Here is a 14,073-nt window from a genome sequence, read left to right on the forward strand (position 1 = left end):
CACTTTACGGAAATACGTCTTCAATCAATTTCCACAATAAAAGCATCACCTTTATGAGTTGAATCTTGTTTTTGAATTTGAAGACCAGGCGGTGCTTTATCCAAGCTCCGTTTTAGTACTTAGTTCATGCAACGGATTGTTTCACCATACCAAGATAACAAACCTGCTGAAAGAAAAAAAATTCACGTCTGAACCGCATTACCCGTTTTTACTTTCACACATTCACCTTTTGTTTCCGGGTTTAGAGGACAGGAAAGAGGTACGACTGTCATATGATTTCAACAAACATCGCTCCAGACCCCTTCGATGTGGTGTACATGTTGTCGTTACTATAGCAGAAGAACGACACGGAACGTTTTTACATATCTCCCTACACGTAAGACGACTTCTTATTGATTTTGAGAACCATTACTTTATTGTAGAAACTGCCACGGTCCCTAGCTTAACCATTAGCATGTTGGCTAACCGGTTAGCATGTGCAGGCTGGTGATGTGCACGCATTTGGCTTAATGTTAAAAAATTTACCCCACTGAGCGACGATTATTAAGTAAACGACGCGCGCTATCGCCACGAGGCAGTCCGTAATCGAGCTCGTGGGATATTTGGTCTCGGTAGTCGCATGTGAATGTCTGTTGGCGTGTCCATGGCGGTTTTTTTAAGCTTATGAGGATTTCGTGACAGTCCATGTATATTGTCTCTTGGTCAATGTGGACCAACTTTCCCTCTCTTTCCATCAGACTGCCTGACCTGCTAAAACCTCGACAGACATGGCAGCCAATGGAGCACGTTGTGGACATCCACAGAAACGAGCAGCACAAAAAGCAAAACAGAATGGCAAGTCGACAGGTTGGTGAACTTTTAAAATGTACAGCAGAGAATGAAACACTCGTCTCTGATGTGTCCCAGAAGTGTTCAACTTGTGTTATCTCTGATGACTCAAGTTGATAACTGCCATATGGGTTGAACAATTCATAAAACACCCCGTTTCATTTCATGTTACTTCATGATTTCAAAGTGTGGCCTGTAATATGACTTGCTGTCACATGTGTAATGTATTTAGCATTAACCGGTCATGAGACTACGGTAGTGGAAGTAGAGGCAACTATTCCAGTATTTGATGTTGATTACATTTCTGTTTGCTCTCCAGACGCTTCAGTAAGAGAGAGGCGACAGAAAGATAAGGAGGACCGCCTGTCTCTGGTGGTATGGAGGAGGCCCATCACCACACTGCATTATTTCCTCCTGGAGACCCTCATTAAGCTAAAGGAGTTGACCAAGAAGTAAGAAGTTGAACAGTTTTTTTCCTAGTGTTTTGTCAGGATGTTTTTGGTTGCTTGTGCTTAGGACCTTATGTCCTGTTTGGAGACACTGACTTTAATAGTTACAATTATTGGAACTTTTTTCCTTACTGACGGTTTGTCTACTTTCCTTCCTGTTCAGGCTTTGGCAACGACGAGGCATGGTGTTCTTAGTTTTGTTGTTATGTTGTCTGTTCTCCTTTGCCTACTCTACTGAGGGATCACACCAACAAGTAAGGCTTGACCGATTCTTTTATTTTTTTTCCTGTTAATAATCAACACCATTGCTCTGTCACCAGCCTGTTTAAAGGTTAATGATAAGTCACTCTTTATCCATCTATAAACATTCTTGTCAGGAAGCTGTTAGGAAATAATGAGGTCTGCACTGTTGCCTAGTTAACCCTTGGTCATACAGTCAGTTGGTGGAAAGTTATGTTTACAAATTCCTCCGTGCAGTGGTCCGTTACCGTTTGGTGAACACATCGCCGAGCTTCAATCCAAAATGAATCTCTAAATTCCTCACATTTATAGTTCTGAAATAATGTGCAATCCACAACAGCGCTTATGTAAATATTTACATACAAGTATATTGTAACATCCAACAGGCAAATTACCTTTTTTTTGAAAAAGGACATCATTCAATTAGCATTTCCTGTTTCCTACACCTTCTAATCTGTTTTATTTTACACTCCTCTCTGAAGTATGTTACGTACCTGGAGAAGAGGTTCCTATGGTGTGCCTACTGGGTAGGCCTTGGGATCCTGTCTTCAGTTGGCCTTGGGACTGGCTTGCACACCTTTCTCCTCTATCTGGTAAGATGAGACTCTATGGTTTGGCAGAAGTGTTTTTTACACGCCAGTTTTTTATTTGGGTTAGTTAAAAAAATGATATGGAGAAGAAAAAAAAGGATCAGGCTAGACTGAATTAAGAAAGCGCTGCAATCCCAGCAGCCACCACTACATCTTAATGAATGCGAAGCCGCCTACTGTTCTGGCTCTAAATAAAGTTAAAACAAAATAGAGAAAATATTGATGAAATGCCATTTGAATAAGCAGCATGAAATTGTAATAACTGGAAAAAATGGCGGTCAGTGATCAAGCATTTCAGTTGCCCACCTGTACAACAAATGTAAGTGCAATCAAAACCAGAAATTAATAATGCATGTAACTTTCCACTTAAATCACATTAATATCGTATCATCCACATATTTTTGTCATGATTGTACCCATTATTACATTTACATATTTCTGGGAAAACTTGACTCAACATGCGGCCCCAAGAGGCTAAATGATAATACCTCCCAGGAGAAACTGGTAATTGTCATTATCTACTCAGCATGAGGGCGTCCTTTGTGGTTGTACAATATGTAAATGACAGTTAATTCGCCACACTCCACTCTAATCTCTTCTAGATAAACCTGCCAATGGACAGAAAAGCCCATGTGTGTCTATTCTTGTAGTGGCCAGAGGATGGCGTCACACTCCTTAGTCACTGTTTTCTGCTCCTTCAAACTCATTCCATTTTGTCACCGTTCAGTCCAGAGCTAACCAAAAAATCTGTGTAATTTTTCCCTGACATTGCAGTCACAGAATGACTCCATGACTGAGTCACCTACATGCGAGTCATTTGTCTTGGTTGTGGTTTAAAAATGAGAAATAAGCAACATAAAAACAGAGTGCGACATGACGTGGCTTCTGTTTGTGCAGATGTGGACCTGCTGAGTCGGATGTTTCCATAACATTGAAATCATTGTAAAAGATATTGCTGTGCACTCCTTCATCAATGCTTCACATTGCACTGTGTGTTTGTTTTTTGGATTCACAGTCCTCTATTGTCTAGTCTTCAGTTACTTTAAACACTCCACCAACAATAATGCACTCGTAGTGGTGGCTCATACTTCTTCTCTTTAACACTTAGCCGGTGTGACCTCATCCTCTCTCCCTTCTCTTTGTGAGGGAAGTTTTTTTTCTATGAGTAGGCACCATAATCTCCCCCACATAGAACATGTGGAGCATCCGTTTAATCCTTTTTTTCCCTTGTTTATGCTTTTTAACATCGACATTAAAAAAAAAAATTCATTTGCGCCCTACTTTGATGGCCTACTGGAGGCTCATCTGATCATGTGTTGCTAAACCTGTGCACACAACATGTTAAACCTTCTTTTAAACACTGTCTTGACAATGAAATGCAAACCAGTATTCCCAAAATGTTAGTGGCTAGCAACCTTCATGTTACAGGAGGAAAGCATTTCGTCAATTGAAATTCAGGACAACCATACCATGTCTCAATTTTTTTTTATAAGTAGGAGGGCTCTTGTGGCCCAAGTAGTAACTGAAGAATGCGGTTGTTTGAGTAACTTAACTTCATTATGAATGGACCAAAGATAGAATTTAATTGGTTTCAACAGCATGTCTAAGGGGTTGTAGCTGTGGAGGAGTGGTCTTGAAGAGGTTTCCTGTTGGGTGCGGGGGGGCGGGCGGCAGTAGCAGCACATCAGTCCTTTCCCACTTCCTCTCTGTTCGACCTTCTGCCACTTGCTCACACCAAACCAGGCGTCCTTCATCGTGTTCCCTTCTAGATTGTATCGCATTTACTCAAGCTCTCATACATGTTGACCATGTGATGTCAACATGCTCTGCTCATAAGGCGACGGTTTCCTGTGTCTCTGTTTTAGGGAACAGATACAGGAACAACAGCTCCTACTACTGCGGCCTACTCGGTGTGGATGTTGGCCATAGACGGGAAACCTCCGGTTTCAATTTCGAAGGGACAAACCACACCTGCACATTGACACCGTGAATTCACCTCGAGCGTGAAGCATTAAAAGATAGCCCCATAGAGAAGATGATATCATCATGTGAAAGGGGATTGACTCACCATGACCTTATGATTCATCATGATGTCAATGCTGTGTGCTGGATTCTAGTCATAATATTGCGGATGAAGATGATAGAAAAAGCATGTCCTTGCATTGCTGTTACTTAAAGATTTTTCATTTGATCAGATCCAGATTTGATCAAAGGTTCTTCTCCCTCTGTCAGGATGGTGGTGAGCCACCCCTTTCTCCATTAATCTCTGGTTTCGAACAGGGTCAGTCCTGTCATGACCTTTTGTATGGTACCCAGAGAATGATTCCTAATTTCAGTAACTACATGCCTCTCAACAGGTCAAAATTAAACTCGATCAACACAGGATGTGTTGCTAATTAGTTGTTGGCAGTCCATGTGCTGAGGTTGGTAATGATCCCTACAGGATTTAATCATTATTAACATTTTTGGTGACGCAGAGAACCTCAACCAGGAACGTACCTCCTGCGTGATCCAGAGTTCAAAATGTCAAAGTAGATTGCCGGGAAATTTCCTGAGCTCCTTCATGCCATGTATAAACCATTTGAATCACCCAGTGGCCCTTTTGTCTTGAGTCTCCTTCCCAATAAACTTTGACATATTTAGACCCATTACTGGTTGGAAACGGAAGAATTGGTAGTAAGTTGTGCGTGTGCCCTACAGCGTGAATGTAATGAACTCTGCTGCTTTATGGGTCCACTAGTGGTGTTTTTGACTGGTTGTCTTGTTCCTACATTTTTCTTTTCTTCATTTAATAGAAATCCACTTTGTCAATGGCATAAATAATGAGTTCATCTGGCCTGTTTGCAAAGCATTGTACTTTGGTGAACAAAGGAGTGCACTGCAGGGCAGCCTGCATGAGTATCAGTCTCGACAAGGAAAGACTAAGCTGTGAGTCAAACTCTGAAACCAAATGGACTTGTCGTGTCATGAAGAAATGGCAGTTAAGTGAAGTCCTGTTTGGTTTGAAACAGAGTGTGTTGTGTAAACTAAAGAAGCCTCTTGTGCACACATATTTGGTGGAGCGGAGGGGGCACGACGGGGGGGGGGGGGGGTAGTTCCAGTCAACACAGATTAATTGTGTGCTGTCCATCTCCTGTCGCGACTGCCTGTATCACCTTGAGGAGGCATAATGGAGGAGCTGTGTTGTAGTTCCAGGTGGGCCAACTATTATTGAGGCCAGGTGGCTGGGCCTTCACAATGATAAAGGATGAAATACCTGTCTGTCGGAGACACTGAGTCAGCTTCTCTTGGTCTGTGTCTGTACCTGTGGGTCGATGAGTCTGTTTGCACACACACGCGCCGTTTAATCACGCAGCAGCGGTTTCAATTTACCCCAAATAATGTGAAGGGCTGTCCAATAGAACCATATATCATTGTAGAATGTTCAACATCTACTAAATGCATAAATACACTCATTTACCAATTTGCGAAGTGCACATGGCTAAAAGTAACACAGTTGCCAGTTTATTAGGTTCACATAGCATTTACTGTCTAAAATATCCTTTGAGCCTCTGCATATTGAGTTTATATTGTATGTCCCATTGCACAGCTCGTCCAAGCCACAGTATGTGCCACCTTTTCTGAAGCGGGTCAAGTGTTTCGTGATTCAAGTTGGATGAACGAATTGATTTGTCTCGTCTCACCTCTGTCAGGGTCCTCACATAGCGTCAGTAACCCTAGCAGCATACGAGTGCAGCTCCACAGACTTCCCAGAGCCTCCGTACCCAGACCAGATAGTCTGTCCCCAAAGTGGAGGTATGGAGGGAAGCATCTCCCTTTTCTCGATCATGTCGAAGGTCCGCCTGGAGGCCTGCATGTGGGTAAGTCGTAATTTGAATTCCGTGGTGCACACTGAGAAATGGCGAGAATGTGAGCCAGTGCCAGCATTTGGTGGCATTGTGACAGCTGGAAACTACTCTCACTCTCATCTCAACATTCCTACGTTATATTGATGTATGCTCGAAAAGCTTTTTATTGTAAGTGTTACCTACACAATAGTTGTGTGACATTTATAAGTATGTGTTTGCATGAATTAGTTGTCTGTGGGTGAATGTGGATGAGCAAATGCTGAGATGCAACATTTTTTAAATTGTGCCGGTTAAGGGGGCGGGCACTGCCATCGGAGAGTTGCCTCCGTATTTCATGGCCAGAGCGGCTCGTCAGTCGGGAGCTGATCCAGAGGATGAAGACTACGAGGAGTTTGAGGAGATGCTGGAGCAGGCGGAGGGCACTCAGGTCAGTTACACACACACACACACACATACGCTCAGGTCAGTTACACACACACACACTGGTATGACAACCATTGGCTTTGTCATCAGCAGGTCTTGTACACAGAAATACAAATAAAGATTTAAATAAAGATTTAAGAAGCTTTACCCACCTCAGGATCTTTTCTCTTGATTATAAGTGACACACTGTTGCACCTTAATGCAGCATGTATACTTTTTAAGGTCAGTCAGGCTACAAATCTCAAAAGAACACAAACACAAGTCAACTGTGAATAGGTTACACTTTCTTTAGCCTTCTAATTTGCCACATTTAGTGCAGAATGTAGCCTATATTCAACCTCCTGTCCTCCATTGAAGCGAACAGCAACTACCTTGAATATTGAAGTATTTAGCCCTCTATTTAGTTACAAATTAGCACAGGTGTTTACACTTTACCAACCCACCCAATATGATATGATATCTGCTCTGGCCTCATTTTTATAATGCACAACTGACCATTGAGCCACTGTCCAGTGATTGGTCTTAGAGTGCCATGTGACTTCAGTGAAGCCCCTCCCTCCTTGTGCTTCCAGTAAATCGGTCCGTTTGTGGGTGAGTCACCCTGAGCACGGCTCCCCCTTTAATCATCCCTCAGGCTTGCTCTCTCTGTCTCCCTCTTTCCCCTCCCTCCCCTCCTGTCTTTTCACCGGCCTCTAATTTGAATGACAGACAGTTCTGTGAGGAACCAAGCTCACATGACTGGAGACGGCTGAGATCAGATGCTGAGTCAGCAGCAGCCACAGAAATCGGAGAAAGCGTGTACATTGTCTCCATGAGCTATTCTCACTTCACTGGCTCTCAGAACAATGGGATGACGAGGCCCACCTCAGATCACATGGCTTTCATAATGGGAACATATATCAGGGTGTATCCACATGTGCATTTCTCTTATGTTTTCTAAGCAACCAACTCAACAGAAGAGTCGGAAGCATTTTTACAAAGAGCTAGGTACATTGGAATAAATGTCACCCAAAATATCTTAAGAAGTAGATTAGTTTGAGGTGTGTATTGCTGTAAGAAATATTCTTAATTCAGTATTCTTTATTGGATTGAAATCAGATGAAAAATTTGAAAGAATAATATACTTGAATGAACTTGTAACAAATAACTTTTGCCATATTTGGTCAAACAGTTCCTATATCCTGAGAGTACATGAAACAGATATGTTGTCATATTGTAGTTATATATATATATGTGTGTGTGTATATATATATACATATATATACTTTAAAAAAAAATGTATGTCCCTCCTGCATCGGTTGAGATCTTCACCCTGTATTGTAGACATTCTAGCTGAAACGTGTTTCTTTCTCTCCCTCTCCCCCCCCCCCTATAATTAATAAGGAGAACCTTTTTTTTGTTGCTTGTGTAAGATTTATTTTTCTATTCATTTTCACCGTGTAATTAGGATGAAGGTAGATCTAAAGATCTGCTGCACTTTTCTGCCACTCCACCACACCAAAATAGATGTGTTTTTTGTACATGAATAGCAGATATTCCACTCAATAAGGCTGTTCTTTCTTGCAAACAGAATTTGCAGAGAAATACAGTTTGGGTATTTACATTTTTTTATAAAAGGATGATGTGTTTAGAGACACCAATACGTGTATACATTGTGCAGTCATGACAGTCAAGCTATTAGACAATCTTAAACATTCATATCTGTAATGTGGTTTGATTTGTTTTTTTCTTAATTTGTTGCAGGATTTTGTCACAAGAGCAAAACTGGGCGTTCAGCATATGGTGCAGAAAGTGGGATTTTTTGGGATCTTGGCTTGTGCCTCAGTAAGTTCTTTAGACTCTCCCTGCAAGTTTTATGCATGCATCATCAAAGATTAATGTTGCATTCAAGATGTCTTTCCTTATTTCAACACACGTTTGTCCCTGTTGATTCAAATATACTTTTAATGGAATTAACCTGTAACCTGGGTAGTTAAGTGAAGCCGGTGGATCAGTAATATGTGCTGTATGATTTCTGTTGCGTGTGCGTTTCAGATCCCCAATCCTCTCTTCGACCTGGCCGGAATAACCTGTGGCCATTTCATGGTTCCCTTCTGGACCTTCTTTGGAGCAACTCTAATTGGGAAAGCCATTGTCAAGATGCATATACAGGTCGGTATCTGACGTGGTTATACACGAGCAAAGGACCAGTTCACGTCAAATCACACCAGGTTTTTACATTTTAACATAAAAAGCATACCGGCACAGAATATCGCTCATCTTTTGTTTCATGTCATCACTCTTCTCTGTCTACATATGGCATTAATGCATGTCAAACAATCCACTCACAAGAAAAGAAAGAGTTATGCACTGCTGACTAATTCACAATCCCTACATGCTCACAACGTGTGAGAGAACTAAGATCAAACCTAGAGCTTAGACCATCGGCATGTGGCTGTGAGAAGCTCCTAATTGTGCACTTCTGCTTAACTCTTTCTGACGGGGTCCAATCCAATCCAATTTATTTATATAGCACATATTAAAAACAGAGGGTTTAACGAAGTGCTTCACAGTAAGCATAGCATAATAATAAAATATAATATTACAGTAGTAGATAAAAGGCATACAAACAAAATAGAGAGAAATCAATACAAAACATAGCTCAAACTGACTCGAAAGCGAGGGAAAAGAGGTGGGTCTTCAGGCGGGACTTAAAGGTTTGGAGGGTGGGCGACAATTTGACCTGGGGGTGCAGGTCGTTCCAGAGCCTGGGGGCTACTGCTGAGAAGGCCCGGTCTCCTCTGGTAATTTTCTTAGTTTTAGGGACTACTAGGAGGAGCTGGTCAGCCGATCTCAGACCCCTTGAGGGGGTGTACACCTGTATGAGGTCAGAGATGTACTGAGGGGCCAGCCCATTAAGCGCTTTAAAAACAAACAATAAAATCTTAAAATGAACTCTAAAGTGGACAGGAAGCCAATGGAGGGAAGACAGGACTGGGGTGATGTGATCGTACTTGCGGGTTCCTGTAAGCAACCGAGCCGCAGCGTTTTGCACACGCTGCAGGCGGGCCAGCGAAGTCTTGTTTAAGCCGGCATAAAGTGCATTACAGTAATCTAAACGCGTAGAAACAAATGCATGAATTACACGCTCAAAATCAGAAGCGGATAAAACCGGTTTAATTTTGGACAGCAGCCTAATTGTGCACTTCTGCTTAACTCTTTCTGACGGGGTCCTTTTGGAGGTTCCTTATTCTAGTTTTAGTTTGGGGATTCAATCCAGACCATATAAACGGGCTCAAGATGAAAGGAAGGAAGCTTTTAAAAAGTCTTTAACAACAGTTTGGATTTTGTTTAAATCCAGTAGATCACAAAAAACGGTTTTAATTATGACTCGATTGTTGAGTCTGCCATACCAGTGACTAATATAAGCCGATACAAAGAGAGTCTGTCTGCGGTTGAGTCGCTCAGTGTCTTAACAAACTACACTTATCCATCTCATGGGGGTACCAGTCAGTGACCTCACTCTGAGGCCTTCCAGACAAAGGGGTTGCAGCGGTTATGGAGGATGTAGAGTGGACATGAGAAGCCAGACATGAGAGAAGGAAGCAAATCAGACGGTGAGACGCTGCAGGGGGTCCGTTTGTGCATATTTATTCTTTTTTTTGTACCGTGGTCCTCTTGGTCATCACGTGTCATATCCTGTCTGATTTTGTCCAGGGGGCCATGTGTCATGCTGTTTAAAGCTGATCAGTTTCAGGACCGGAGAAAGAGTATTGTGGTTTTGCAGCATTATTTAGTCCTTCCTAAATGTCCTGTAAAAAACATTTTACAAAAAAGATATTGAATTTTGAAAAACACAGTTTTACAAAAAGATATATCATTTTGTGTCGGGTAAAGGTTCTATTTTGGATACCTCTGCATTTTATCAGAAAGTAATGTTTTTTAATGCTACTTAATCTTTCCCTTGTTTTCCTCCAGAAACTATTTGTCATCATTACCTTCAGCAAGCACATAGTGGCGCAAATGGTGTCTCTCATTGGGTAAGTGTGTTTGTTTGTTTGTGTGTGTGTGGGGGGGGGGGGGGGAGGGGAATTGAGAAAGACAATCAAGTTATTTGTGGAGTCATTGTCTTCACCTGGTTTTGTGGATGGCAATACAGTTTTCAGATGCATCTTGACCCCTGATTGGATATCCTGTACGAAGAAATGTTTTCACTGCGGGGGTGTACCTGCATGCATTTTTCCACAAAAAAGATTTCCCCCACACAGAGTGGTGGTCTGGCATGTGAGGTCCCATCTGAACATGTTGATCTGACTCACCAAGCTCAGCTTTGACTTAGATATTTGCCCGTGAGGTGGGAAACCTTCTGACTGTTAAACTAATTTCAGGTTTAACCAATTTAAAGTACTTTGAGGTGACAGTAATATCCTAATTAATGTTTTGGGTGCTGAAATGTGGCATTCAAAGTAAAAAAAAAAAAAAAACATTAAAAGATACTAATGAGTATTTATTGTAAGTCAAGTTATTAATCGTCAGTAGGCATAATAAAGCCAGTCAAGACTTAATGTCCATGATAGACTAACACTAACTGCTCATGAAAGTAACCTATCGGCTGATACATGTTCACTTTTATGGATGTCCAGGTTGTACCTTTGACCTGAGTCTATGGTCGTAATCGAGGGTCCTGTCTCTTTTTGATTGGACAAATACATTTCCCGGTTCTTTCCCATGAAATTCCGATGATCCTTGGTGACTCGCTATGATGAATCCTTTAGTGCTGATACGAGATGTTTTTGTGCATGCATGTTAAGTGGAAGAGATGGCAAAAAAGATGAACTAAAACTTGTTAGGTTTATTTCAATTTTAGCAATTACCCAATTGTTTAGTAAATGGTCTAAAAATGCATGCAGTGGGAAGTCTGCTTTTAATTTCTAAGTAATAATAAGTTTCACATCATGTAGAGATCCCTTTCAACTGTACCACTGCTGGGCAACATGTACAACTATAGCTCCATTGCTTCTATATGACATAAATTAATAAGTTGGTATCCATTATGATTGCCCCCCCCTCCCTGGTGAGCTGATCCACACAACCCTATAAGGACACAAGCACACCCTGATTAGATATCTTTCCACCGAGAAGGCAGCAATGGTGGTAAAGGTGATGACATCATGTCGACTCACTTCCTGACTTAAGGGGCTGACACTGGCTCCTATAGAGAGCTGAGGAGTATAAAAGGAGGGCTGAAGGCTCTCTGCTTCATTCCCCTCTGCTGTCTGCTCCTGCTCACAGCGGAGGAGAGGAGGTGGAGGCTCCAGGGTGGGCCCCACATGTAGGGTGGCCTCCAGCAGCCGTTACAAGGATGCTGGTCGAGGACCTTTGGTCGTGTTCAGGGAAAGAGAAGACGTCATGAGTTGCTCTTAAAGGCTCTCATAGAGAACGCGTGTTCGTCTTTTTCAGTTGTTTTTGTCTCCATATCAAGGGAAGGGTGCTTAAGGGGTAAGTCAACTAATCGTCTTCCTCCCCGTCTCTTGTGTCTCTTTTCTCTGCCGTGTGGATGCACGCTGTCAGGTCTGTGCCCAAAGTGGGACCAGCACTCCAGAAGCCCTTCAGTCAGTACCTGGAAGCACAGAAGAACAAGCTGCACCATGCTGGAGGAAGTGCACCGGCGGTAAGAGCAATACCTCATTTCACCGTGATGGCCTTTATTAATGTATTTATTTGTTAAGATGAATAATATGTCTTTGAGCCTTTTGTCATGCTCTAGAGGGAAAATATCAACATCAGTTAGAATTTTGCTTTCGTATAGATCAACTAAATCACTTTTTTTGGGCCATTATTGATATTTTGGAGCGTGAGTGTTTTTATAAAGATACTTAGGATTCATGATTAAAGAAGTGTGAAGATGATAGTCATCAGTGCTCTCTAGTGGGCGAAGTATGTAGCTCAAGTTTGATTTGTTATTGCCTCAAACGTCTTTCTTCCATTTCTGTATTGTTTAGTGAATCGACCGACGTATGAATTGATACTTCTATATTTTTGTAGCTGTGTCCTAGTTTTTGAATCGGTCTTTGGCTGCTAGAGATCACATTGTCTTCATGTACTGACGTGTATGGAGGATACAAGCAATACTCGCAATGTTATTTCTATCAACTGTAATACTACACTCTGCTCTTCATGATAGTAACTTATGGCTTATGCGCCACCAAATTGTGTGTTTCCAGGATGAGAACTGGCTGTCGTGGGTGTTTGAGAAGGTGGTGCTGGTCATGGTCTGCTACTTTGTCACTTCCATCGTCAACTCCATGGCTCAGAGCTACGCCAAGCGCCTGCGGCAGCAGAAGCACTCCGATGGGAAAACCAAGTGATGTCCAAAGCGTTACAAACATCCAAGTGACTGTTTCCGCTGCTGCCGTTGAGAGCCCGCCCCTCCCCCTTCCCACTCGGCCACAGCCACTTACAACTTGACAACAAACCTCACCCCCCCCCCCCCCATCCATTCTCAGAGGCTGACCACTCAAAAACAAGGCACTATTTGTTGGTGTGCGCGTGTGTGTGCTTTTGAGGATGTATGTGCTGTTTGGTGTTTGTCCCTCTTCAGGTTTTGTAGTTCTTCCTCTCATCTCACTCTAGATGTGTCTGTGCGTAGTGCAATTGGTTTTATTGCTGATCTTATGTTAATTTGTTGAATTAACCCATTCATTGATCTCAGATGTAAAGCAGCAGTTCGGTGGTGACTGCTGTGCCCATCAGACGCTATGCCTTATGCAAGACGGGGAGGTCTCACTTCTATTGAATATAGTTCTTGACTTAACTTGATTTTTATTTAATTTTGTAACATTTCTGTATGGGTGGATCTCGACCTGTTTGTACAGTGTGCTGCCAAGATAACTGCTATGGACGGTCTTTCTTTTCAGGATGTAATTGTACTCATGTTTTTTTCCTGTTAAACAACAAGACCACATTAGTCTCTTTGGAGTTGTCAGTTTTAAAATGGTGAAGGGAAAAAAAGAAGAAGCAATATCAACTTAAATCAGTGTGGTATTGTCGGTTTGCACATTGTGTAAATATCTTAATATCTTTTTGACGGTATGCACAGATGTATTTCTATTCTAATGGTTTGTGTGGACATGAGTTAACTTGAACCAAAACAAAAAAGAAAAGGTGATATCATTTGTAAAGTGACATTGTACTCTCGGCTAACTAGACCATTTCTATTCTGTACGTTTAGGTTGAACCTTGGATCAGATCATATATAAAACATGTAAACCATGTACCTGGTTTCCAAGTCTGATTCTCTTTTTTTCCGTTGCATTCTTTTCGTTGAATAACTTGTAAATGTTCATCCTCCATAAGCTATGTTGTGGTCTTGTGATGTTTAAAAACTGTGGTGAAGATTCTTTGAATCCAATATTCTCAGAGATGAACATCGTTCAGGTAAGTGAACAGTTCAGCACTATCCGTTCTTAATGCTTCTTGTTGCAGTTGTTTATCGGGGCTGACTCAGACTTCTCAGCCATGTCGGGGGGAGAAGTCCAGTCTGAAACATACCTTGCAGATTCCGGTCCACTCCAGCTGGCAGATAAGACCCCTTTCTATATTCCCACGAACTCCTTGACCTCAACTTTCCCTTCCCGTCAGCTAGCTTATCAGACTGGTGTTGGCTGGTAAATGAGCACGGCAACAGCGGTCTGTGAGCTGGCTGAAGTTATGGGC

General features: G+C 42.0%; 1 protein-coding gene across 2 annotated transcripts; it reads left to right on the plus strand.

Annotated features, from left to right (window-relative positions):
* Window positions 1-131: 131 nt before the first annotated feature.
* On the plus strand, window positions 132-13,631 carry vmp1 (vacuole membrane protein 1). Of its 2 annotated transcripts, none has more exons than XM_056440532.1 (12): window positions 132-376; window positions 738-846; window positions 1,148-1,280; window positions 1,441-1,531; window positions 2,000-2,110; window positions 5,800-5,967; window positions 6,251-6,382; window positions 8,122-8,202; window positions 8,413-8,529; window positions 10,336-10,397; window positions 11,929-12,028; window positions 12,582-13,631. In XM_056440532.1, the coding sequence occupies exons 2-12, from the start codon at window positions 768-770 to the stop codon at window positions 12,723-12,725; spliced, it is 1,218 nt and encodes a 405-aa protein (XP_056296507.1). In that variant the 5' UTR covers window positions 132-376; window positions 738-767; the 3' UTR covers window positions 12,726-13,631. The 2 variants fall into 2 exon arrangements, with proteins under 2 accessions (XP_056296507.1, XP_056296508.1); XM_056440533.1 differs by having other exon boundaries at window positions 738-834.
* Window positions 13,632-14,073: the final 442 nt, after the last annotated feature.

The sequence above is a fragment of the Pseudoliparis swirei genome, chromosome 20 (assembly GCF_029220125.1).
Source record: "Pseudoliparis swirei isolate HS2019 ecotype Mariana Trench chromosome 20, NWPU_hadal_v1, whole genome shotgun sequence".
Lineage (NCBI taxonomy): Eukaryota > Metazoa > Chordata > Actinopteri > Perciformes > Liparidae > Pseudoliparis > Pseudoliparis swirei.